Source organism: Cebus imitator, unplaced genomic scaffold, assembly GCF_001604975.1.
Source record: "Cebus imitator isolate Cc_AM_T3 unplaced genomic scaffold, Cebus_imitator-1.0 Scaffold163, whole genome shotgun sequence".
Taxonomy (NCBI): Eukaryota; Metazoa; Chordata; class Mammalia; order Primates; family Cebidae; genus Cebus; species Cebus imitator.
The window spans coordinates 1,793,797-1,819,324 of NW_016107478.1; the positions used below are offsets into that span (position 1 = coordinate 1,793,797).

The 25,528-nt window shown below is 42.7% G+C and overlaps 1 protein-coding gene across 1 annotated transcript in view; it reads right to left on the minus strand.

The window, feature by feature from the left end:
• The window catches only part of PLPP3 (phospholipid phosphatase 3), an 86,781-nt gene that overhangs the window by 36,923 nt on the left and 24,330 nt on the right, over nucleotides 1–25,528 (minus strand). The window contains exon 2 of the mRNA XM_017543988.2: nucleotides 7,562–7,719. Within this exon, the coding sequence (XP_017399477.1) occupies nucleotides 7,562–7,719 (158 nt within the window). The remainder of the gene's footprint in view (nucleotides 1–7,561; nucleotides 7,720–25,528) is intronic.

Here is a 25,528-nt window from a genome sequence, read left to right on the forward strand (position 1 = left end):
TCAGTCCCAAGGGAAGGAAAAATATAACATATCTGGGTTCTGTTTCTAAGGATGTAGACAGATGTATGGCTGTATTTTCTCAGGAGCTGATTGCTCCATCTATGGCAATAAAGTGCAGTTAACTAGAAATAGTTGATCGGAAATTTAATCTCTGATTCTTCCGTCACTTGGTTATCATCATCAGCCTTTTTCAGGAGATCAGTGCCTCACTGTCTGGGAAAGGTAATGAAGACATAGAGGTAATGAAGACACCAGTGTAATTTCTGGGCTTTATGGGTAAATCAAAACTCCAATATCTAGAATAAAGACAGCAAAGAGGCCAGAGATGGGCTACAGAAGCTATTTATGGTTGAAATTAGCAGTGGCTGCCCTGTGCCCACAAGTCTCATGAAGAAGAGTGTCTGAGGCAAAAAGCATCATTATTTTCCCAAAAGTCAGGGCTTAGAGCCATGGGCCTCCTGAATACCCAGCTCTGCCAGTCCGTGCAAGAATCTCCTGCCTGTTCTTTCTGCAGCACTGCCTACTGCAACCTCTTACTCTTTTTTAACCCTGAATTTCCTAGGCTTCCTTAATATCACACCACCATGCTTTTTGTTCCTATTTCTAAATGTATATCTCCTTCTTCTAGTGGTTCTACATCTGGCTTCTACCCAATAAATGTGGGTCTTTTCTAGGATTGTGATCCTGGCTTTCTGCTGTGATCTCAGCTGCTTCAATAGCTTCAATTATTACCTCTATGAAGATGACCTTCGAAGGGCATCTCTCTCTCTAGCTTTATCTTACCCCTTTCCCCTAATTGACCCAATTCCAATCTTCTGCTAACTCTCCCAACTCGAGATGTTATTAGCATGTCAAATTAACCAAGTCCTAAGGTCACACCCATTCCCACTCCTGTCCCAAATATCACTTCTCTTCCCTCTTAAACTCCTTCCTCTCCCTTATCCCATTGTCCATCCAACTTTGGCAAGTTCTCTCGCATCTATCTTTTTCTCTCTATTTCCCTTTCATTGCCACCACCGTGGTTCAGGTGTCATCCTTACCTTGGTTAGAGAATTGACCAAGCTCACTTAAAATACTCTCATCAACCTCTAGCCAATTAACTGGAGTAAGAATTCCTCAGCATTTAGGGATCTTCACGATCTTGCCACAGTCTTCTTTGCCTACTGTAGCCTCGTCTACCTTATATTCCGTTCATCCAGCCAAACAGGTCTGCTCCACCTTTCCTGAAAACACTTCGTTGTTTTGAAGTCTCTAAAATTGCTGAAGCAACTCCTTCTACCTAGAGGGTCAGTCTCTCGGATGAAAATCTCATTCATCCCTTAAAGTAGAGCTGAAGTGCCAACCAGTGCGCTGGGTTAGAGTTTGGCTCTTTGACTTAAGAGTCTTGTACAACTGAGCTCTCTGATTTCACCTATAAAAATGAAGATGATGACAAAACCAAAAGCAGGGTTGTTGTGAAAATTATATGGGATGAGCGCTCTGTGAATGATGATGATGACGAAACCTTGGCATAAGCCTCAGCCTTTAGTGCTCTTCCTCTGAACTCTTCAGACCTCCGACAATCTGCAGCATTTGACACGTTTTGTCCTGGATGCCCTGACTCTCTTCCTATTCTCAGACTAATGCTTTCTTTTCCTCAAGGGTCTAATCCTGTAGTCAGTCTTGTACTTGCCTTGAATTCCCTTTAGACCATTAAGATCCAAGAGCAAGATTTGTATCTTACACATCACCTTATAGGCCAAGGTGCCTATCACAAAGCCTGCTTGTTGTAAGGGAGGTATCACCCAGCACCTTCCGACACACAGCATGTGATCGCCATCATACAAACGACTGATGCACACTGTCAATCTTAGGCAGTCATCTTTGGAAGAAGATGTTTTGTCTTCTTCCAAACATTTAGCTCTCCAAGCCCAGTAACTAAAAGCTTTTATAGCTAACTAAATAAAGAGCACGCTCCATAGCACAGGCCAGAGAGGGCCTTCATTAGCGTCTGTTAAAGCACTTAGGCTTGAAAGCCAAACAGACCTAGGTTTTAATTTCTGATCCCTCATTCGCTAAGCAGAGTAACCTCAGGCTAGTCACTTCACCCTTATAAGCCTCAATGTCCTCCCTCATTTGTCAAATGCAGTAAATAATACCAATCTCACATAGCGGTTGAAGAAGATTTAAGATAAGACATGAGTTTCTGGTCCATTAAATAGCTCATACATGTTATTTGATTCCCCACCCCATCCCCAACACACCCTGCCCCTTACAGAAAGTATTTCTCAAGCTCCTAAGCGTTATCACTTCAAATGGAGAATATCATCACCTTCGTATTAGATACATTTTTCAAATAGTCATGAATCCCTAAAAGCTATACCTAACTAAGGAAGAATTCCTGCTGTTCTCACTTCTTCCAGGACATGAGAGTGAGTGCAGGTGGTGGAGAAAGGGAACAAATGATAATTTAGTGCAATCTCTGTGCCTGTGTTTGTTAAATCACAAATAGATTCCCCCTCCCTGTTCCCCCAGGGATAAGAAGGTCTCAAAAGAACTCTGTAGCCATCTGATCAGAGGACAACACAGTTGAAGGATTAATGTGGCCTCTCTCTGTTGGTGGTCTTGGTAATTGCACAGATGTAGCGGATTGTAAACTGGGGGACTGGGTCTCCCACTAACGCACCACTGGGCCAGCACAACTGCACTTTTTTCAGAGTTGAAAACTCGACTAGCCTTTAATGAGGAGGCAATGTTGGGGAACCTTGTTTTCTTGGCAGGGCTCTTGTAGATAAAGGGAGATGGAGCGGTGGGGAGGAACTAATGAAGTCCAGATGTGGGCAAACTGAAGCCTGATACTGAATAAACAAGTCTTGCAGGTACTAAGCTCTTCTTCTTGTCTCTCCAGCAAGAAATGTGCGTGTGGTACAGAGCGTGTTCCCATGTGCCTCCTGGTGCATAGTTGAGATTTTAAAGAAGAAAACAGGACATTTTTCTCTGCTCCATGAGTCATCTGATATCTTTTGGCCTAATGCTTTTGGTTTTCTGCCCCCAGTTTATGGCCTTTTCAGTGATTTTTCACAGACATACATTGAGCACCAAGGTCTATGTCTAACATTAGCAATACCAAATCAAGTCAGATCTAACTCTCCCCTATGCAGCCAACAGGGTAGCCAAGAAATAGACAAGTAAACAGACATGGTAATCAGCCAGTGACTACAGCCACAGAGGTGGACCCAGAGTTCCCTCTGACCTTTGGAAGGTAGGGGAGGAGACAGCTGAGGAATGCTTCCTGGAGAAAGTACCTACCATGTGCCCAGAGGAAAAGACCTGGCCTCTGTCTTCAGCAACCTATTGTATAGCTCTTTTTTTTTTTTTTTTTTTTTGGGCGGAGTCTCGCCCTGTCACCTGGGCTGGAGTGCAGTGGTGCGATCTTGGCTCACTGCAACACCTACCTCCTGGATTCAAGCGATTCTTCTGCCTCAGCCTCCCAAGTAGCTGGGACTACAGGTGCGTACCACCACACCCCGCTAATTTTTATATTTTTAGTAGAAATAGGGTTTCACCATGTTGATCAGGCAGGTCTTGGACTCCTGACCTCAAGTGATCTACCTGCCTCTGCCTCCCTGAGTGCTGGGATTACAGGCGTGAGCCACCATGCCCAGCCTAAGACAGTATGTATTAAAGGTGTTATTTGCCTGCTCGAGATGGGGCAGTTGCTAAGTTTCATGATAAGAGACACAAGCAGCTGATTGGGCTGAGGTTCACCACTGTGTCCCCAGCACCCGACACATCAGAGGCACTTGATAAGTAATTATGCAAGGAAGGTAGGCTGCAGAAGACAGCAACAAGATTCAGAGAACTCGGGGTCTGGCCATGCCACCACTTAGTTATGAGTCACTTGATACCCTTGAACCCCAGTTGACTTAGCTGTAAAAATCCACCTCCCATGATTACTACCACACACAAAGAAGAGTGTGCACTTAAAAGCCACACTGTAAACTGTACAACACTGCAGAAATATGAAAGATGATTCATTCTCATCACATATATCATATCACGTGATTTGACAACCAAAACAAGCCTACAGCATTTGTGAACTATTGTGACCAATTTATAGAAAGGGAAAGTATAGCTCCAAGGGGTTCAATGGCTCTTCTGTGGGTGAAGGGCAAGTCACAGAATGTGTAAGCCGGGAAGTTGGGACATGAACCTAAGTCAAATGATGCCAAAGTTTGATTTTTTTTCTCTAGCTAGGAATATTGTTACAGAAGTCAGATTCAAGCAGGGTAGCAGTTTTACAGCTAGGGAGAGAAGGGGATTCACCCATGACTCAACCATGCATCAATTCCTAGATTTTTTTTTTTTTTTTTTAGATGAAATCTCACTCTGTCACCCAGGCTGTAGTGCAGTGGCACAATCTCAGCTCACTGCAACCTTTGCCTCTCAGGTTCAAGCAACTCTTCTGCCTCAGCCTCCCGAGGAGCTGGGACTACAAGCGCACCCCACCATGCCAGCTAATTTTTGTATTTTTAGTAGAGATGGGGTTTTGGCCAGACTGGTCTCGAACTCCTGACTCCATGATCCGCCCGCCTCAGCCTCCTGAAGTGCTGGGATTACAGGCGTGAGCCACTGCACCTGGCCCAATTCCTAGATATTAAGAATCTGTATAAACCCCTTTTGGGGTCTGAGCAAAGCAAGCGCTGAGCCTATGTGTATTTAAAATGAATACTTAGCATTGCGTCCAATTTTAAATCTTTGCCCATGATACTCTTTGTAATAGAGTGCAAGACAAAATTGAGAGATAGGAGATGATATTTTACTGTTTGCTCCTAGTCTTATTGCTGCTAGAGCCATTAAGCCTTTGCAAGGCAGGGTTAGGAACCGTTGCTTTGTGGATTTGGAAGGAATTCCTATTATGCTATAATTCCAGAATCTGAGATACATCTGAAAAAGAGGTCAACACGACTAGGTTTTTCCATATCTCCTGCCATTGAAAGGTGTCTGCTTTCTCCATAACGCCTGATGATTTGCATCCCTAAACCACACTGGTCTACTCCGCTGCCATTCCATTCCTTTGTTGTGCGGATCATCCAAATGGAAGCAGGGGCATCCAAATCAGTCATGGCCTCTCTTGCTGTTTTAAACAAACCTGACATTCAGCAGGAGAAGGTTCAAGATAGTAAGCGGCAAGATGATGGGTCAACTTCCAACTCTGGGGTCCTCCACCCTTCACAACTGTCACTCCTGCCCTCTCATCAGAACAGGGATCTGGATGGGGCCAGCTGAGAAAGTGGGATATGTGTCATCGTCATCGTTACTGTTGTTATATTCTCTAGCTATTCCGGAACTGAGCATAAAAAAGTAATTTATTTCCTCTGCCTCTGAGGTCTTTGGTTTTACCTTTTTCTGTGAGTACCCTTGGTGGTTATGACAGGTAAGCAGGTTAGTAGGCTTCATTAGGAGCCCCCAATTCACATGTGCCTCCAGCTGAAATGCAATAGCAGTTGGACCAAGAGGTAAAAAAGTCCTATTGCAAAGAGGAGCACAAGTCAAGAGACTTGGGTTCTAATTAAATAACTGCAAGAAAAGAGTGGGAGAGGTGTAGCTAAGGCTGGGGTTCCTTTCCTGACTATATTTTTGCCACATATAATGTCTGGCTGTCACTTCACCATTTTTTGACTCTGTTTACTACCTTAAAATAAAAATGGCTAACATTTACTGAGCATACTATAGGTATCAGGCATTGAGTTACTTCATATACATTAGCTCATTCAATTCTCAAAACCTCAGTAAGTACACATACTATCTCCATGTAACAGATGCATTTCCTGAGGCGCCATGAGGTTCATTTGCCACATGGTCCACAGCAGAGGGGTTCAGGTCTGAACCAGAGCACGTGTCTTTAACCCTGTGCTAAACTGAAGACCGTAAGAATACCTAGCTCTTGGGGTTTCTTCAAGGGTGAAATGCATCCACATTGTTCATGTGTCTCTCTCATACACAGTAGCACTGGACAAGAGATAACAATTATTGCATTAATTTCTTTGCTTATGTTTCTCTGGAGCTATAGGAAAGCACCATATAACCCATTTTGCTGCCATTGTATGGGTTGGGATGCAATATAGTTGCTCATTGCATAACAAAGCCACAGCACATGACTGTCTCAAGAAAACCTGGGAGGTCAGAAAGCACAGTAATTAAAACATCAACATGACACAAGGAAAGGGGCAAGAAGTTCTCAAAAGCACATTTTTCTGAAAAATGCTGGCATCCCTTAAGGAGAAAGGATTGGCCTTGGCAAGCAGCAAGCGAAGAGCTGCTGACTTGAAGCTTTGCTTGAGGAAGGAAGGATGGGAGGAGACATCTAAACTCCAAAGAAGCTACTTTAGCATTTTCCTTTGCCCATCCTGGGGCCAGGTCAGAAAACCAGAACCACTCCCAACTAAAGACTCTGCATGGTCCAGTGAGCCCACTGCTGCAAAGTGCAATTCGAGGCATTATGGCATTCATCTGATTCCTACAGCGATCCCTGAGGGAATCCAAACAACTATCTCATTTTACAGATGAGGAAAATGAGGGTTAGAGAAATCAATGATCCACTAATTCACATAGCTAGGAGAGACTCTCACAAGGGTCTCTTTCCACTGCCCTGTACCTTGGAGCAGCCCACTAGGCAAGCTGGGAGTAATGCCACAGAGAGTGACAAGTATGTGACATTCCTGTCCCTGTGCTTTCCTTATCTCACTGCACTCTTGGGTATAGTGGGTTCCTTTGAAGCATTCAATGAACTGATCCTCCAACTTTCAAAAACACCTGTTCAAACCTCAGTACGTGATACTGTGCAATTTATTTGCCTGCCATGACAAACACCTTTTTCAGGGAAAGCCATTCTTCCTAGAGAACTCAAGCCCACAACTGTCAATTTGGAGCACATAGGAAAACTAGACCTTTCATTTTTCAGTTTCTGAACACAAAGATCCTTAGTCCACCTTTAAGAAACTACTACAGTTGCCAAATGGACTGTTTTTCTTTTAAAGGTTGGAAAGAATTCTACTAGCCTGGCTTCCCCCTCCCCAAATTCAAGCTGTTGATTGTGTGCCTGGTTTACGATGTTATTAAAAAACAAAGAGGGGTCTCAAAGTTTACAACCAACCTCCAGAGTGGGCAAGTCAAAAGAAAACTACATGAAATGTGGTACATGTGACATCAGCAGCTTACATTTGATCCAGAGTAGGCAAGATAAGCTAACTGCCTATCCCCTTGAGCAGTTCATCTAGATAGATTAGCCATCCTGAACTGTAAGTCTGAGAGTTGGAAAGGGGGCTTTGAAATCAGCCAGGCACAGGCTGAACCCAAATTTTTTGTAGCTGTAGACTTTGGGCATGTCATTTAAGTCTCCCGTTTGTACAATGGTGAAATACATCCACAATAGCACTTATATCTTCCTTCTTGGCTAAATACAGGCCAGAGAAAGTTGGCTTCTACTTTTTATAAGTCCCTGTTGGCTCAGACATTCTATAATATGGCAACACAGGAAGAAGTCAGACAGGATCCACCATAGCAGAGTCCAGACACTTACCGCGAGGATGGCAATGACGATCCCCACGGCGCAGAGCACAGCGTCATTTATTGTCTCACCAGTTTTCAGTGGGTACTTGATGCTCTCATCATTGCAGTAAAACCCTCGGTGGTAAGGCTTGATGGTGCTTGTCTCGATAATGAGGAAGGGGAGGCCCGCTGGTCCAGGTAGAACCACGGCATATACCAGGAAAAAAAAAAGGAAAGGGGGAAACATCAATGCAAGAAAACCAAAGAGGACCCCCAAACAAAGACCACCCCAAACAACACTAAGAGTAATAATCATTTCTTCCATTTGTAGAGATCTACAGCCTATAGAGAGCTTTTGCCATGCACATCCCCTTCCTCCTTTCCACACCCCTATGAGGAGAGAGTCATTATCCTCTTCTCTTGCCCAAGAGCTCAGAGGTAGGCAGTGAAAGAGCCAGAGCAGGGGTTTTCCCACTGTTCTACAATACCCTGCTAAAAATTAAAGCCCTAATCGTAACAGTTACTAATGTAGCCCCAAATCAAATGATACCCCTTTATGCCTCCGAGGGCATTCGTTTCTTAGCTCTTAACTATTTCCCCTTTGAGAAGTTCACAAAGGCCATGCTGCCTGGGGTAGTGAAGGCCTTGGAGTCAAAAAGCCTGGATGTGAAGCCCAGATGCACCACTTCCCAGTGATGTGAACCCTGGTTCCCACTCCATCTTCCTGGGCCCCGGTTTTTTCCCACAGTAAAATGAGCTGTGGTGATGACTAACGGAGATCAACACACACACAACCTCTAGCACAGTGCCTGGCGCAAAGTAGCTGTTTCATGAGTGTCATTTTCCAGATTTTTCTTTCACTGTTCAGAGAGCTACCAATAAGAGTGAGCAGAGCTGAGCTTGGCCCTGCTGCCTGCAGACCTGTATAGGGGGCCCAGGGCACCCAGGAGCACCAAGTGGCTCTTGCAGCTGCGTTATCAGTGGTCAGCTCAGATCCTGTTCTCTCAAAGGTCATGGCAAATGGATCCCACCACCTGCCAAGAAAAGTCCCTCAAAACCTTGACTCAGAAAGCAAAGGCCCATGATAACTCTTGTTTGGATGCTGCAAGAGCCTCCTAATCGGTCTCACGGCCCCCAGTTTGCTTCCTGAGGAGCTTGGACCATGAGCATGTCACAGCCTTGCTAAAGCCTCTTCCATGGCTCCCCATGACACAGGGTGAAATAAAGTCTCTAAATATGACCTTAGGCATTCCCATGACCTGGACATCTCTCTAGCTTGGTGTTCTGCTACTCCTTTTCAGTAAGTCTCCAAGAAACCAGTGCACAGCGACTGTGGGTTCATGCTATTCTTTTAGACCAAAATACTTCTTCCTCCCAAACTACTCAGCTGCAATATCAAGCTCCAATGCCACTTTCCAAAGTTAAAGGACTAGCTCTTCTACAATCTTGGAACTAGGGAAGATGACAAAAAAAACACAGTGGCCTTTCAGCTGGAACTGCCGTCTTTTAGTAATTCGCCAAAATGATGAACACAAAGAGAAAAAGGAGAGGTACCTGATAGATGTTCTCTAGGCCTTTTAGAAATCATGCAGTAGTTTTTTTGGCTATGTATATGCGAATCTATGAGAAAGGTGATATTGCAGACATCTAAGGGAATGGGTACTGTTCAAAAAAGAATGCCCACAAGTGTTACCATGGCGAAACTGGAAGAGTCTACAGTGTTCCTCAGTATGCTGTTGGCATTGCCGTAAACAAACAAGTTAAGGGCAAGACTCTCGCCAAGAGACGTAATGTGCATATTGAGCACATTAAGCACTCCAAGAGTTGAGATAGCTTCCTGAAACACATGAAGGAAAATGATCAGAAAAAGAAAGACGCCAAAGAGAAAGGAACCTGCGTTCAACTGAAGCACAAACCTGCTCCACCCAGAGAAGAACACTTTGTAAGAAGGAGACTCAGCTGCTGGAACCTATTCCCTATGAATTCAGGGCATAGTAGGTGTTAAAAAAATAAATAAATAAAAGATTTCTGGACTGTAAAACACACACACACAATGGATAATAACAGCCATTATTGAATGCACACTCACAATGTTACTGTATATCCATTTTTGCATTGAAGCATTACTTAAGCCCCATCACCCATCTTCAAGTGGAGGGAACAGAGACTCAGAGAGAATGCTGAGCTCATTCAGGGTAGCTGAGTCCACCTCCAAATGCTTAAATCCCTAATTTAACTTTGCAAATTAATTTCATCCAAATGTGAAGTTCATTAGCTGAAAAATCTCAAGATAAACCATTGTTTAAAAGATAAAATCCCACTTTTTAATGCTTTTCAAAAAGAATTAAATTCATGGCATATTGCTTGAAGTCCCAGACTACCTCTTAAAAAAAAAAAAAAAAAAAAAAAACATGAACTCCGCAATTTTTCAATTACTCTGGTCCAGACTGGCAGTGACAAAAATGCTCACTTTCTAAAAAGTGTGTTTATGTATCACTGTGCATACACACATGGATTTATTTGGTTTTATTCTTTGGATTTATTTGAATTCTATGGCTATTTATTTTGTGACCCATAACTGCTTCCTGTTAGAACAACAATTTACTTTATCAAATTCATAGTGGTGCTTTGAAAAGAAAGAACAGCAACACACCGCAGTATTGTGCCTGACCTTCTCAAAGTAAACACGGAGGGGCCCTAACAGGCAATAGCCATTAGGTTTTAAAACTGTGTCTCTACAATGGAGAGAGGGGGCAGGGAAAGGCAGTGGATAAACGTTCTGGCTTAGAAACAATCTTTAGGGGTGACGGGCCTGGGAGAGATCTCATATGATCCCGAACCATCTTCATGCCACTGCCTAAACATTTTGAAAAGCAACCAAGTTGGCTATGAAAAGTAGCTGAGAAGCCAGCAGTATGATATTATTAATAGTCTGCTTTTAAAGTTCCACATATTGAGATTTAAAAGTTGAGCTGCAGTCTCTCTGGTGCCTAGGAGCCAAAGTGTTGCTAATAAACTCAGGAAGGGAACAGATCCCAAGTTCCTTACATTTGCACTCCACTCTTAGGCCTCCAGCATCTATTTTTAATAGTGTTCACATGATAGGCCTGTAAAACATATGTTTCTATGGACAATAAAACACATATAAAAGAGCTTTGGAATTAGACAGAGCTGTGTTAATGATCTTGACGCTGCTCCCTACTACTTGAGTAAGTTATTTCACATCTCCAAAACTCATTTTCTTATCTGTTTAATGGGAAGAATGAAATCTAACTTCAGGATGGTTGGGATTATATAATAAATTAAAGCATTCATTCATTCATTCACACATATTTATTGAGTCTTAACTGGACATATTAAGTTACGAGGAATACAAAGATGACCCAGACCCTGCCCTCAAGAAGCTTACAATCCAGTAGGGGAAGACACATATCATCAAAATCAGTCTAGAAGAAAGTCAAGGCAACAGCACTGAGTAATGCCAGCATAGAGTCTGGAGCACACTGTGGACACTCAATGAATGTTAAAAAGAGAAGGGAAAAAAAGCCTCACACAGAAGGCAAGCGAAGAAAAATCTGTCTGGTCAGTCCTTTGCCATCTTTTAAACTGAGAACAGTCCAAATCCTTTTTCCTCTTTCTTTGCCTATGGCTTGGGGAGGGTTTCCGGCTCTGATTATGCGGATGAAGACCACAAACAGACAAGAAGTTGGAGCTGAATATGTTCTGTTTATTTTCTTGAAAGGCATGGAGATGGCATTTACAAAACCCAATGGCTTTTTTTGTCTCCCCTAAAAACTTGTGGTATTATTGAGGGTGATGCCAGTCAAATCTTGATTTTGATCCAGGAAGAAAGTAATCACAGATTTCCTTCAGTTGATGGAAAAGCATAAACATGCCCCCCAGCTAGTCCTTAAGAGGTATAACACTGGGCCTTGCCCTTCCAGGACACAAAGAGGCAGTTCTTCTCCAACAAACTTTATTTCCAATACCGTCACTATCTTTATTACCAACCACTATAGTCCCTTATCACTTCATTTCGAGAAATTTCCCAGTGCTAGACACTGAGATTCTAGAAGTGAATACATCATAGTACCTGCGAGAAGTTCACAGTGTTGTAAGACAGGCAAAAAAGCAGGAACACTGAATTATTTCTAATGTGATGACTGACATGTGCATGGAGTATACTAGGGATACAAAGACCATTCTGCTGGAGTCATTTAAAGTGTCCAACAGAAGGTAGGAGAATTCTGTTAACCCTTATGTGAGTAGAAGGGGTTTCTAGAGTCCACAGGCTAAGTATAATCATAAAAAAATCAGTGTAGTTTAGGGATTTTAATACTGGCAGTCACAAAACTTATGGCTACTAAAGAAATATAATTTTGAAGTTTGCTACAGAGCTAAAAGAGATGAAGGGAATGAAGGGAAGGAAGAAAGGGGGAAATAGCACAGAGAATAATAGTAATAGGTAACATTTACTAAACAGTTCTTATGTGCCCAAACTGTCCTGAAGATCCCCACATAAACTATTGTAGACTGACAAACCTGGCTGCCTATCATGATCTAGGCACTGACTGGGCTACTGAAATGAAGGAGGCCAAGTTTCAACCTTCAAGTGGCCCAAAGGCTAATCGGATAAACAGTCATAAAAACTAATACATTAAGCCACCCTAAGGTTCAAAGAGATTAAAGTGACTTACCAGTCACTCTACAAGTAAGTTATGGAACTGAACAGTTTTCAAATGATCTGACTCTTGATCTTGGGTGCTTTCCACAAAGCAAGTGCATCATTCTGCAGAGAAGGAATCATCTATGAATATTAGTAAATGAATTGAAGCTCAGCAAGCCTCATGGCCTTGGATGAAAAAGACACTGTTCAGAACAATCAAGGCAACGGCACTGGCTCATGTTCACAGAACATTCTCTGTGTATCACACATGTGCTAGGTAACGAATTTCATCAAACTCTGAAGGCAATAGCCTGGAGTTTAAATTTATCCGTAATAAAACAAGCATTGCGAAACTTTTGCAAACCATGACCCCCCCAAACAAAAATCTGGTGAGTGCAGACCCAGACCCAGACCCAAGCATTTCTCCTTCCTTTAATCAAGGATCAATTAACTTCCTATACCTCTGGGGATTTCTTGGGGTGTGTAGGTTGCAGAGGAGGCGAAATACGAACTCACTGACAAACACTTAATGGGCATAAAATCAAAGCATGAAGAAAGGCCCCTGTGTTGCATTCAGACCTTTGAAACTTCTCTGGCTTTGAAAAACTAACACTGGGGCAGGTTGGGTGGTTTGGGGGTGGAGTGTAGAAAAACACAGACTAAGTTTTCATGGCCCACCCATTGATAAACTCATGTGGGAAGTGTTACCCAAGTGACCTGGCCCCAAAGCCCTTCTCCCTGCAGCCACAGTTCACCTTTGCACAAAATTAAACACAGCCTCTTTCTCACAAAGTGCTTTTTAGAAAGCCCTTGGTGAGAGTAAGAAGAGAATGAGGGGAAAGGTGAAGAAGGAATCTCTGCAGTTTTGCCTGACTGAAACCAGAGCACCAGGAAGGGACTTTTATGTCTCCTACATACCAAGTCCTTCATGTCCTTTTCCAGAATTGTTCAATTTTCCACTCAAATCGATCTGCAGTCATTATAAAATAAGTGAAGTCCAGGATCTGCCAGAATAATAATTGAACTAACATCTGCAGAAAGCCTACATATCTAACCACAAAATAATACTGGTTGCACAAAAGTAGGCATCTGATATAACGTAATTGCTCAAATTGGGCAGCTATTAGGGCTCTGTAACAAGGCCAGCTGTGGTGGCTCATTTCTGTAATCCTAGCCCTTTGGGAGGCCAAGGTGGGTGCATTTCTTGACCTCAAAAGTTCGAGACCAGCCTTGGCAACATGATGAAATTCCATCTCTACCAAAAAAACAAAAATTAGCCAAGTGTGATGGTACATGCCTGTAGTTCTGCTACCCAGGAGGCTGAGGTAAGAGGATGACTTCAGCCCGCAGGATGGAGGTTTCAGTGAGCCAAGATTGCACCACTGCACTCCAGCCCGGGTGATAGAGCCAGAGCTTGTCTAGAAAAAATAAAATAAAAAGAACTCTGTGACAAAAAGTTTATACATCTTACCTACAGTATAGGGTTATGAGTAGGTACCAGTCCACCCATCTTACAAATGGAAAAACTGAGGATCAGAAATGTTCATCAATTCACCTAAAACGCAGAGTCAGCAATGGTCCCAATTTGGACCAGCTATTCAAAATACAGGCTGAAGACCCTGGACCTTGAAGAAGTTTATAGTTTAAGAATTAATTAATTTAATCTCCACATTAGTTACGAAAAGTTGTGGGTTATTATTTTCATTTATACCCAAGAGATAACCGAGGCCAGAAGTTTTATAACTTGTCCATGGTTGGCAAGTGAGTAAATTGGTCACTGGGTTTTGAACCCACGTCTGTCTGTCTTTTGCCTCATAGTTTTCTACTCTATGACCTGACCCTCCCTTTCTTTACAAACATATTCCCTGTTAAAATATCACTCACTGATTTTTTTAAATCACTTAAGGCCAGAATGGTCAACACGACTATTACTTAGAGGCTCAAAATACAAATATTTGTGTTGCTTGTAAGTGACAGGGCTTCTTTTTAAAGTAATTAAATGCTACTGGTCTTAGAAGTGTGCAAACTTTCTTTGGTTTACGATATTTGTCCAGATTTTTAGACTGGACACAATCCAGATGAGACAAAACCAAGTTTACTATGAAGGCATTTTTCTACCTTTGAAACAGGCTGCCACGAAAAACACTTGCTGTTGGCTGGTGTGAAGACGCAATATTCTGGGTCTAGAGGTCTTCTTGGCAATTGCTCATTCTTCAGTACTGGAAAGTTCAGGCCCTTTCTCCACAAAAAGAAGACGGTTGGAACCAAAAGCAACTATATGGTAGAAATGAAGAAATCAGTGGTAGATCTAGGCCTAGTGCTTGGGTTTCCTGATCCCAAGTTAAGGTCTTTAGTCCAATTCAACAAACAAGTATGGATCTTTCCTAGGTATCTGGTACCGTGTTGCTGCTGGCGAAAACAAAGGTGAGCAAAATACTGCAGTGCTTTTGAGTTCCCTGCCTTATGAAATTCTCAGTTTCCATCACAAAGAGAAACTTGTTTTAGTTTAACCATGGGTGTTAAAAAGACCTTTGGATGTCCTTTCTTATTTGAAGGTGCTCAGTGAAAACAGTTTATTTAAAAAAAAAATTAATATCAGCCTCCTTAAAACCCCCAGCTCTGGCTGTTTTGGCCTTTTCAGTTGGATTTTTAAAGGGTTGCCACATTCATCTGCAAATAAAACAAACTGACCAGCAACTCATGGTTCACATCTTTAATTGGAAGAGCTCCAAACCTCTTTTGTCATCATTATATATTTCGCAAATTAGGTGTTTTATTTCTAGTAAAACACAACTACCAGAGCCAACGGGACTCATAATCCTTCTATCCCAGGTAAAGCTGAGTCACTTCCCAAGACCTCCTTCCTTTTGATCCCTCTTTAAGTAAGAATGAGAGTAAATACACATTTATTGGGCACCCACTATATGCCAGGAGCTTTGGATATATCAATTGATTTAATTCTCAAAACAATTTTCTAAATTAATTATTAGGATATACACAAGAAGACCCAGGGTCAGGGAGATTGCAATTTGTCTCAGTAACCACTCTGCGGATTAGAGGCATAAACAGGATATGTAATAGAACTGTCTGACTCTAGAATTCATTCAGAGAGGGGACCAGTTAGCCTTTATCGCTAAGTACACATGAACTAATGTCTATGCACATATTAGCAACCTAGAAAGTCAGCTACGAAGCTCTTGAAAGTGTATGCTGGCCGTGGACAAGGGCAGAAACCAAGGTTCCTCTTTAGGTGTTAAAATGGAACCATACAGATCCAGCCACTCTCTCTCTGCCTCATAAGTCTCCCTTATGACCCAAAGGCATTCATTTGCAACATGGCTGCCCAGAGTTAAGACACAGCAGTAAGTCCCATTCCATGCAAAGTATTTCTGAGCTCTTACGTAAATCATCACATTTGATCTTCCTAACAACTCCATGAAGTAATGTCTTTAACATCTGAATTAAAAAACCACTGGCAAACTCCTGTTTATCCCTCAAGACTTAAATATCTCTCCTACACAGGATTTACTTAGCCATGTCACCCACTCTAACAGGATTCATTGCTTCTTTCTTTTTTCCAATTTAATCACGAGGCAGGCAGACAAGATTTCATATCCCACTCTATCAACTATCATGCTTGCTACATGACCTTAGGCAAACCACTTTAACTCTCTGAACTTCATTTTTATCACTGTACAATAAGACTCGGTATATGAATTCCCAATACACAGAGTTGATTAGAGGGAATAAGACATAGTTTATAAAATATGTTAGTTCTTGCTCTTATATGTGACAGGGAGCCACCAACAGCTTTTATATGGGGGTAAGATGTGACCAGATTTCTGTTCAAAGCTCATGCCAGTAGCCATGGGCCCACCAGCTACTTCCCATATGCCATCTAATCTCCAGGGAAAAGCATACTCATAAAATCCTGTAATTCCAGGGACTTCTTGGGACTGGGTAGACAAATGGGGTTTTGACAGTGGTTAGCAAGACTCGGCACCCTGACACAGGGAAGAAATATCATAGGGGGAACCTGGCCATATATTCTCAAAAGATCACATGAGGCTGCATGGGAGGCAAGTCTATAATAAGGTTGAAGAAAAAAACATTCATTTTTCCAGTGGCTAAACATTCATTCGTCAGCATGTGCACTCCTCCCATCCAAGCCGTGCTACCCAGGTGTACACAAAACACCCCGTCCACGTGGCAGAATAAACATGTGGACTGGCGGGACATCAGACACCAGGGAGGGCCAAAGTTCGAGGCAGTCAAAAGGCAAGGCTGGAGCCAGAAGCAGTGCCAAAAGCTAAGAGGTGAGCATTATTGGAGGCCCTGCCAAAACAAAATCATGCTGATGGGCAATCCAAGGGCACTCCAGGCATGCCACCAAGCTACATGGCCCATGATCTAGGCCAAAGGTCACAAGCTGGGAGCCCATGGCCAAATTTAGCCTGTAGAGATGTTCTGTTTGGCCCACCCAGGGTTTAAAATGTTTTAAATTAATTGTTAACATTTAATAACAGGTAGATAGCATCCAGAGTCCCAGCTTCTTCTAGCTCTACAGTGTGTGGCAATGCAGGCAATAATAACAGTGGCTGTGTTCTTCTTTCAGGCAGCATACACGTTCTCCAGAAGCCACCACTCCCTACTGTCTCCCTGACACGAAGGCTGTCTGTGGGTTGCCATTCTCAGTGAACTCGCTCTGTCAATTTTCTTATAACTGGTCCACTTTAGTCATTTAGCATTAATTGCCCAGCTCTGTAAACGTTTGACTTTATCCTTGCTGTAGAGAGTAGGAGTCCCTGCTTGGATAAACCTATGAAAACAGAAATAACTCTTGATTCCGTCATGTCTCCCATAGTAATGGCCACATTAGACATGTATATAGGTGTGTATACGATTATGTGTGTGTGTGTGCATTTATGTGTATGTCGTAATGCTAACTCAAGATTGAGCCTCCTATCTATGTTTCCATCATAAACCCAAAGATCCTGTTAAGTTACCAGGGCAAGGTAGTTCATTTTTGCATTTTAGTTATGGGAAAACTGATGCTTAAAAGCTAAGTAACTTGCAAAAGGTCACACAGTAAAAGGAACAGGGATTTGAAACAAAGCCTTTCTGAACTACAAAGGCCTTAGCAAGTTGACGCCATGAGGCTGGTGGTTAGGCCAAAACGAACAACTACCTTACTGGCCAGGTGAACAGCTTATCTTAATAAATTGCATGGTTATGCTTCAGAAGACACAAGTGGACACAACTTATACCGCTCTATGTGATACTAGATGGGATTATCAAGAGTTCTGTTTTCAAAAGCAATCAAAACAAAAAAAGCAATCAAAAAAAATCAAAACAAAAAGAATCTTCTGATAGAAGCTCACTAATTCTAAGGAATAAAAGCAAGGTAAGAAGGAAGTTAAAAATTAAAGTCCATCAGATATTTATGGGTATCTTAAATCTTACAATGGAGTTAGGCACATATCAGTGATATCTTGATAAAAGTTTAGAACTATAAGAGATCTTAATGTCATTTATTTTCATTTAATAGATGGGAAGGATGAGGGACCCAACTGTCTAACATTGTCATTTTTCCTTTCCTATAAATCTTCTGCACTAGCTAAGATCCTCAGAAAGGGGTTCATGTTATTCATCTCTGTGTCCCTGACACACGGAAGGATTCCTGGCACATAGTGGGAGTTCAACAAATGTGTACTAATAAATGTATAGGAAACAAACCAAAATCTGCAAGACCTGGCTCCCTACCAAGTATACTCTAGGACTTGTGGATCGTTTTCCCCCTACTTTCTAAATTTTAACCTAATCTCTCCCACATCCCAAATCCTGTTTTATAATGCAATCACCCAAAACAGCACAGTATCACATAACCTAATAAAGAGTAGACAATTCCATCAGGAATTATTTACAGGGAACTTAACCAGCTTCAAGTCTCAGATGGGTGGTTAGGCTGGATGGCTAAGAATAAGACACTTATCTTCAGTTTCCACCCTTTTTCACATAGTGACACTATTAGAAAATACTCTATAGAGCTGGCAAGCTGAGGAGACTGCTGCTCAGTGAATCAGCTGCCATGCCCCACCCCACCCAGCTGCCCAAAAGCTAAGGGATCCATTTCAGCATACCCCTAACTAATTTGCTAGGATCCTCTTGGGAATTTCTACCTTAAAGAAAGCTCCAAATAAGAGGAGGAGCACAGACCTCAAGAAAGCAACTTAGACCTGGATTTGAAATCCAGTTTTGCCACTTACACTCTATGTGGTCTTCAGCAAGTTGCTTAACTTCTCTGACCCTCAACTATAAAAAGAGGATGCCAATACCCACTTTGAAAAGCTGTGAGGATGAAATATCAGATGGCAGGCATTTAACAAAAGTTAGTTCTCTTCCCTCCCAGTCCTGGAAATCTATTATCAAGCTGCTTACATGATGCCAATCAACCAGCTTGACCGGTTTCCTCACTAAGGTGGTTGGACTAACCTGGACAGGGCTGTGTCAGCTCAGACGAGGACTGTCACTAGCATTGAGCAAGACTGGAGCCATTCCAGGGTGCTGTAGATAAGACAATCCTCACCCTGGGAGCACACTCCTCATTCCCAGCCCTGTCAATGCTCCTTTTGTAAAACACAGAAACTTTCTTCAAATCTGACAGCTGCCACCTGCACAAATAATTCAGGGATGTAATTTTGTAACTGAATACAAACCTTGAAGGCCGAAAAGTTTGAAGTCCCAACTAAGCCCTTTGACCTTCTGCCTAAACACTCACTAATCACTTTTTAATTTGTAGTTGATTTCCTCTCTATGTGCTGTCCTTACAGGCTACGTTTTCATTTTAGAAGTATCCAGGGAGAGACTGGCATTACAAAACACCCAATTGAAGTACAACTCAAACTTCTTTTCCCAGACATCTAAGGCTTCTTCATGGCCCACTGAGTTTTCCAAATGGCAATGGGTGGCAAGAAAGTGAGGGAGAAAATTCCTCCTTTGAAGGGGGAAACTCCTCACACTGAGAGAATTATGAGCTACAGAAGTTAATAAGATGTGGTTTCTGCCCCCCTAAAAATTCATACTCTGGGAACAACCACCCATAAGCATGTGACAAAAACTTCCACAGAGGCATTACTGAAGTGAGAGCACTGAGGACGCCCTTGGCACATGACCTGGCAGCCAGCTGGCATGCAATACCTATTTACTGACTAATCCTATAAATGAATTTCAAATACTCCTTGCTGTCATTTGAATGCCATGTCATTTGAATGCCATGTCATTTGAATGCCAATTGGTATAGCCAATTCAAGGCTATACCAAAAAAAAAAAAAAAAAAGAAATCCAGAACTGAAAAGGTTTTCTTCCCAAGAAGTTAACAAAACTGCTGCTTTGTTCAACTGTTGTTATCTCCCAACCTTTAAAAAATTAGAAAAGTAATTTGAGGGAGCCCATCTAGTTCCTAAAATAGATGCTGAAAAGATGCTTGCTAGGAAGGAAGTGAACTGGTAGTTAAAAATGTTAATGGTGTTAAATCCAGAAGAATTTTCTTACTTGGGAAAAAAGGCTTCTACTTTAATCATCACTAGAATTATTGTAAAATGAAATAAATTGAAATCCACTGGAGTCATTCTACTCTGTGTGGCAGAGTAGAATTTTACTCTGTAAAGGCAGACTGGTTGCTCCTTCTGCCTACTGAGTAACAGAAGGCAAGTGGTCCCAGCTGGGTCAGCTCCGTCAATATCCTGGCAGGGAAAGTAAGTCAACACTAGTTACCGGTTCAATGAAGAAATGTCTGATATCAATAAGATTGCACAAGCCAGTTTGGGAGTTAAATAATAACTTATGTTATTATTGCCATCAGTCTTAGTTCTGCCACCAACTGCCAGTGTGATCACAGGATCACACTTCCTCATCTGCTCTCTGGGATTCATTTTCTACATATGCAAAATGAAAGGGGTGGTTTTCCCAGGTGTCTTGTGGACCTTTCTAACTCTAAGAGTTTTCATCTTTATCTAAGGAGTATAGAGTATTTTGTAAGCAAGAAGGTTTCATTTCCGTGGCATTTTGACATGACAGAGGGGCTTTACCACCTACCTTTACCCCAGCTGGGGTAACTGAGGAGCACATCACTTTCTTTTAGGTTTGTGAAGGTAGACTGGCTGAGTAGAGACATCTGGACTTCAAAGACACTCATTTACAAAGAACAGCTCCAGAAAACACCCCAAATCTGCAAACCTTCAGATAAAAAGGGAATGAATGTTTGGTAGCCCTTGGCTCTGTCGAAGTAGTAGGCATCAGCAAAAATGGGCGGTGGGAATTAACATTAGCTACCTCTAGACACTTTCCTGATCACTTGATTGCTGCACCTCCTTTAGCCTGCCCAATAATCCTTTCCAGGTAAGGGGTATGAGCTTGATTTTACAAAGACTGGCAATGAAGGCTAGTGATAAGGCCACAGAGAAGCAGGAGAGAAAGGAACGCTGGGTCCAGCTCACTTTCCATGGAACTGTGAAGCCATCACATATTCTTTCTTTGGTGCTTTTGACTGGAGCTAAGGAGGGGAGCCTCTCGCCGACTGGGCAGCTGCTTCCTGTAGACAGAAATCCAGGTACTCTGGGGCCACCCTCGGTTGCTCCTGCAGTGCTGCCCCTTCCCCCACCAGAATGGGAATAACAAAATGTAAGGCATTCGGATACACTGGGAGAACTGGCTACAGTAAACAACTCCTTGGTGGTTTGCTATAGGAACCCTATTGTTCCAGAGGGAGGCTCATTTGCCAGAACTCTCCAGGAAGCCACTGCTGGGTAATGCATTTTTCAGCTGTTGAGAGAAAAGGGTAGTTCCTGGGATGTTTCTTCAGAGGTTCTGGAAGCCAGGTCCTTAATCCTTGCAAAGCAGCAAGGAGCCAGCTTCTCTCAGAGGGACAGAATGTCTAGAGTCCCTCTTCCAAATCAAAACATAAAAACTCCCCAGCTTCCCCTTTACAGCCTCTCAAAACGTGTGAATCAGGCAGAGGGGAGGAAGAGGGCTGTGAAGCCCAAGGGGGGTTCGGGCCTTCTCTAGGCCCCTCCTCCCCTTGTAACCCTGCCCACCTGACCCCTCTATTGCAGTAAATTACAAAGCCCCCACTGTTCTCTCTGCCCATCCTCCTCCTCCCACCCACCCCCAAACATACACTTTTTTAAAAGGCGAAATGCCAAATAACATTATTCCCCTTCACCATGGTATTGCCATGAGAGCTGCCTGGTATGTTTTTCTGAGAAATGGAAGGTTTTCGTGGAAATATCAGCTTCCATGACAGCTCCCCCTTTGTGGTAGTGGCCTTGAAAAGAAGTGGAAGAATCCCCAACTGGAATCTAATTGGAAGGACAAGTGGGGAGAGCAAGACCCTGGAATTGCTCTAAGTCCCGAAGAATACTTGACTGTGGCTTTGGGAACCCATAGGCCTTTGCGCGCTCTGGCAAAGCCCCACTCTCCGGCCTCCCTCTCCATCCCACTGTACAATGTTGCCCTGTGTCATGGGTAGCCTCACCTCAGAATGGGAACTCTATAATGTGAGGGGGAGGGAAGCACTTACAGTATCTATGTTATCCACAGGTATCCCTGTGCACGATGTGAATTGCAGAAAACGGTTTCACAGCCCATGCTAATGAACTGAACACCAGAAAGATCAAAAATGGCTTCTTTCTGGGTTTAGTTTGGTTTGGTGGTGGGGTGCAATTAGCAGACCTAGATACAAGTCCCTTCCTCCCACCTCTGCCAAGTTGTGGCAGTGTGACACTAGACTAGTGAATTCTCAGGACCTTAGTCTGCTCATCTTCAAGACAGGTTCCGCCGTCTAGAAGGGCTGACATGAGGATGGCAGAAGAGATGGTGTGGTAAGCAGCCTGCCTGGAAACAGGTGCACACGCGATTCCTCCTCCCCTCCCCACTCAAAGCAGGAAGAGGGAGGAGAAGATGCCTGGGAATGGGACAGGATCCGTGAGAAACAATCTCTCTCATCATACTCCAAGTAGTGCTGAGAGCAAACAGCATATGTGAGCTCCTGCTTGTCCATCAAGATGACAGAATGGGTCTTGGGGAATTAATTATTCAACAAACTTACCCTTCACAAATCCCATCCAAAGAAATGGTTTGATGCCTTTCAGTGCACTGACTATAGATAATACTGAAAGACCAGTGCACTTCAAAAGCCTCACAAAACCCAGGCCAGGGTTTGGCAGGAGTTCCTCAGCCACTGGGTTTTTCTGTGTGTGGTTTATAATAACATGCAAACCTGATGCCAAGTCCTAATCTATTAAGGGACTGCCAATTAGCAGAAGGCTTAGAGCTGCAGGTTTGAGAACTGGGGAGCAGGTCTAATTAGGCCTGCAAATCATTTCTCTCCATAGCCCCTCGCATCTGACACAAGGTATTACTGGCTGGCTGTTCCGGATATGTTCTTTCTATATTCCTACGCACACTGGTCTTTGTTTGTTTGTTTTAAGGTTCCAGACCTGAAGGCTAGGGTATATTTTCATGTCTGCCTCCAAAATGTAAAACTGGGGATTGAAAAAGCTTATCATCTGGACAGTAATTTTCAGATTTAGCCATTCACCATCAGAGGGACTTATGAGAAAAANAAAAAAAAAAAAAAAGAAAAAGTAAAAAAGAAAGAAAAATAGATTCCAGGCCCTTCCCAGACTTACTTGACCAGAATTTCAGGGGAAGGGCATGAGAATTCTGATTTTTAATAAGACCAAGTGATTTTTATCCCAAGGTGATTTGGGAATCACTACTCTGAAACTTAAAATCAATTTCATTTTTAAATAAAAGGGCTTTTAAAAAATTGACATATAATTTATATAACATGCAATTTACATATGCATACGCCAAGTCAACACAATTTTAAACCACACCAGCTATACAGTGTTTACTGAGAACCTTATTGTGTGTTCGAGGTGGCTAATACTGAGATGAGTAAAGCAGGGTTTCTGCCCTCACAGAACTCCTGGTTCTAATAGAAAAACTGATCTTTCCTCTACAGGGACCCTGTGAGGACTCAAACCTGCAGCTCTCCTCTCTCTTTCTCATCAGCCTAGTTGGGAACTTAGCTTTCCAATATCTTTACCAGGACAACTTTAAGAAAGAAACAGAATGATTTCAGATGCTAAACATCAGCAGCCTATCTTAGAAGAGGAGAAAAGCCTGGGAAACATATGGCTTCAAGATACAGGAGAAAATATGTGCCTCAGGACTGCCTAAAGACAAAAACTGAAAGAGGGGAGTAAAATGGGGAGGCCCTCTGTGCAGCAGAAGAAGTCCTGGGCTGGGGGTCTCAGGAGCTCAAGTGGGATTCTTCTGTGAAGGAAGAAAAGTTCCTTTTCTTCGCTGAGCTTCTATTAAAGAGAAGAGGTTGGATGGGCTGGTCATGTCCCAAAGCAAATTCAACATGGACATTTCGCCCTAAGGCCTTCATCAGAGTTTATTGTTAAGTTTTACCAGGGAGATATGCAACCCAGAAGAACTCGGGTTCTTCAGAGCATTCTCTAAGAAATGTTGGCCTAAATGACCTCTAATCAGCCCTAAAAATAAGAATCTTGTGTGTGGCTTTCAAACAAGACTGATTTCCTAGCCAGCAGGGCCAATGTTTAATATTTATCCTCTCCACATTGGTGGGTTTCCCAGCAGAGATTCAAAATATGACTATGTCTGGGGAAGGGAGTGGCACGGCCAGGCTGTGTTTTAGAAAGTTCACCGTGCCAGCCAGCTATGTGGAAGATAAACTGGGGTACAGGAGCTTTAGTTAGCCGGCTCCTGCTAACCCAAGTATGATCAACCACCTTCCCAAGGAAAAGCCTTCTTCTCTTTTAGACACATCCCATCCACCCTGAATGAGAGACATTAAGGCCTCTCAAGGCCATGACACACACCAGGTCCTGGACAGCACAGCTCAAATAAATACTGCCTGCTCTCCAAGAGCTTCTGGGGCTGGTTGGAGCCATTTCTTCAAACACCTCTCTGAAATTCATTACTGGAGTTTCCCTACATAGACTCCTTCAGGTCACCCTAACACATAGATCCAGGAGCATACCTAAGATCAATTCAAACTAAATAGCAAGAGGAGGGCAATCTATCTGCTGGCAATTGATGTATAATGGCAAACAGTAGCATATATACTGCTGTGCATGTGGATTTTGGAGTCAGATACTCTTGGCTCTTAATTTTAACCTAAAACAAGTTGATTAACCTTTCATGGCAATGTGGGAGGAATAAAATAGAGTGTGCAAAGATGATTCATACAATGCCTGGCACACAAAAAATGCTCAGTAAATGTTACTCTTATGAATACGGAATGGTGTGCCTTCTGTAAGAAGGAAAGAAACAAGTGTTGTCTTGGCCCATGAAGAGATCCATTAGTTATTTCACATGCTGACCACATATTATGAGTCACCAAGCCTTTGGCTTTTTTTTTTTTTAAATGAGATTTCAGTGGGTGATTGAAAATAAGGATAGCAGAAAAAGCACAGGCTTTAGGTCAAATCGATTTGTGTTTAAAGCTTAAAGCTTATGCCAGGCGCTCATACTTGTAATCCCATCACTTTAGGAAGCCGAGGCGGGTAGATCACGAGGTCAGGAGTTTAAGACCAGCCTCACCAACATGGTGAAATACAAAAATTAGCCAGTCGTGGTGGCAGGCACCTGTAATCCCAGCTACACAGGAGGCTGAGGCAGGAATTGCTTGAACCCAGGAGGCAGAGATTGCAGTGAGCCAAAATTGTGCCACTGCACTCCAACCTGTGTGACAGAGTGAGACTCCATCTCAAAAAGAAAAAAGAGAGTTTAGATTCTGCCTTTTTTTTTTTAAAGCCCTGTGACATTGAGCAGACTGTTAACCTCTCTAAGACATCTCTAAAACAGGCTAGACGCAATCTTGACCGGTTACTGTGAAGTTTAGAAATACAGTTCCGTATATAAAGTGTACTCAATCCATGGGAAGTATTGTTATTCCACAATGGTTGAACTAATTTATACTCCCAACAGTAGAGGGATAGCATTAGGTTAGGGGGCTAGGGATGGGATAGCACGGGAGACCGGGGAGGGATGGCATTAGGAGGAATACCTAATATAGTTGACAGGGGGATGGAGGCAGCAAACCACCATGGCATGTGTATACCTATGTAACAATCCTGCAAGATCTGTGCATATACCCCAGAATTTAAAGTAAAAAAAAAAAAGTATTGTTATTATTCATATCTTCTCTACAAAATACATTAGAATAAAGAAAGGTGACTAGGGTAGCTCTTTGTCTCAGTGTGAAAGTATTCCCCTCCCTTTAAAGCAGGCAGGGGC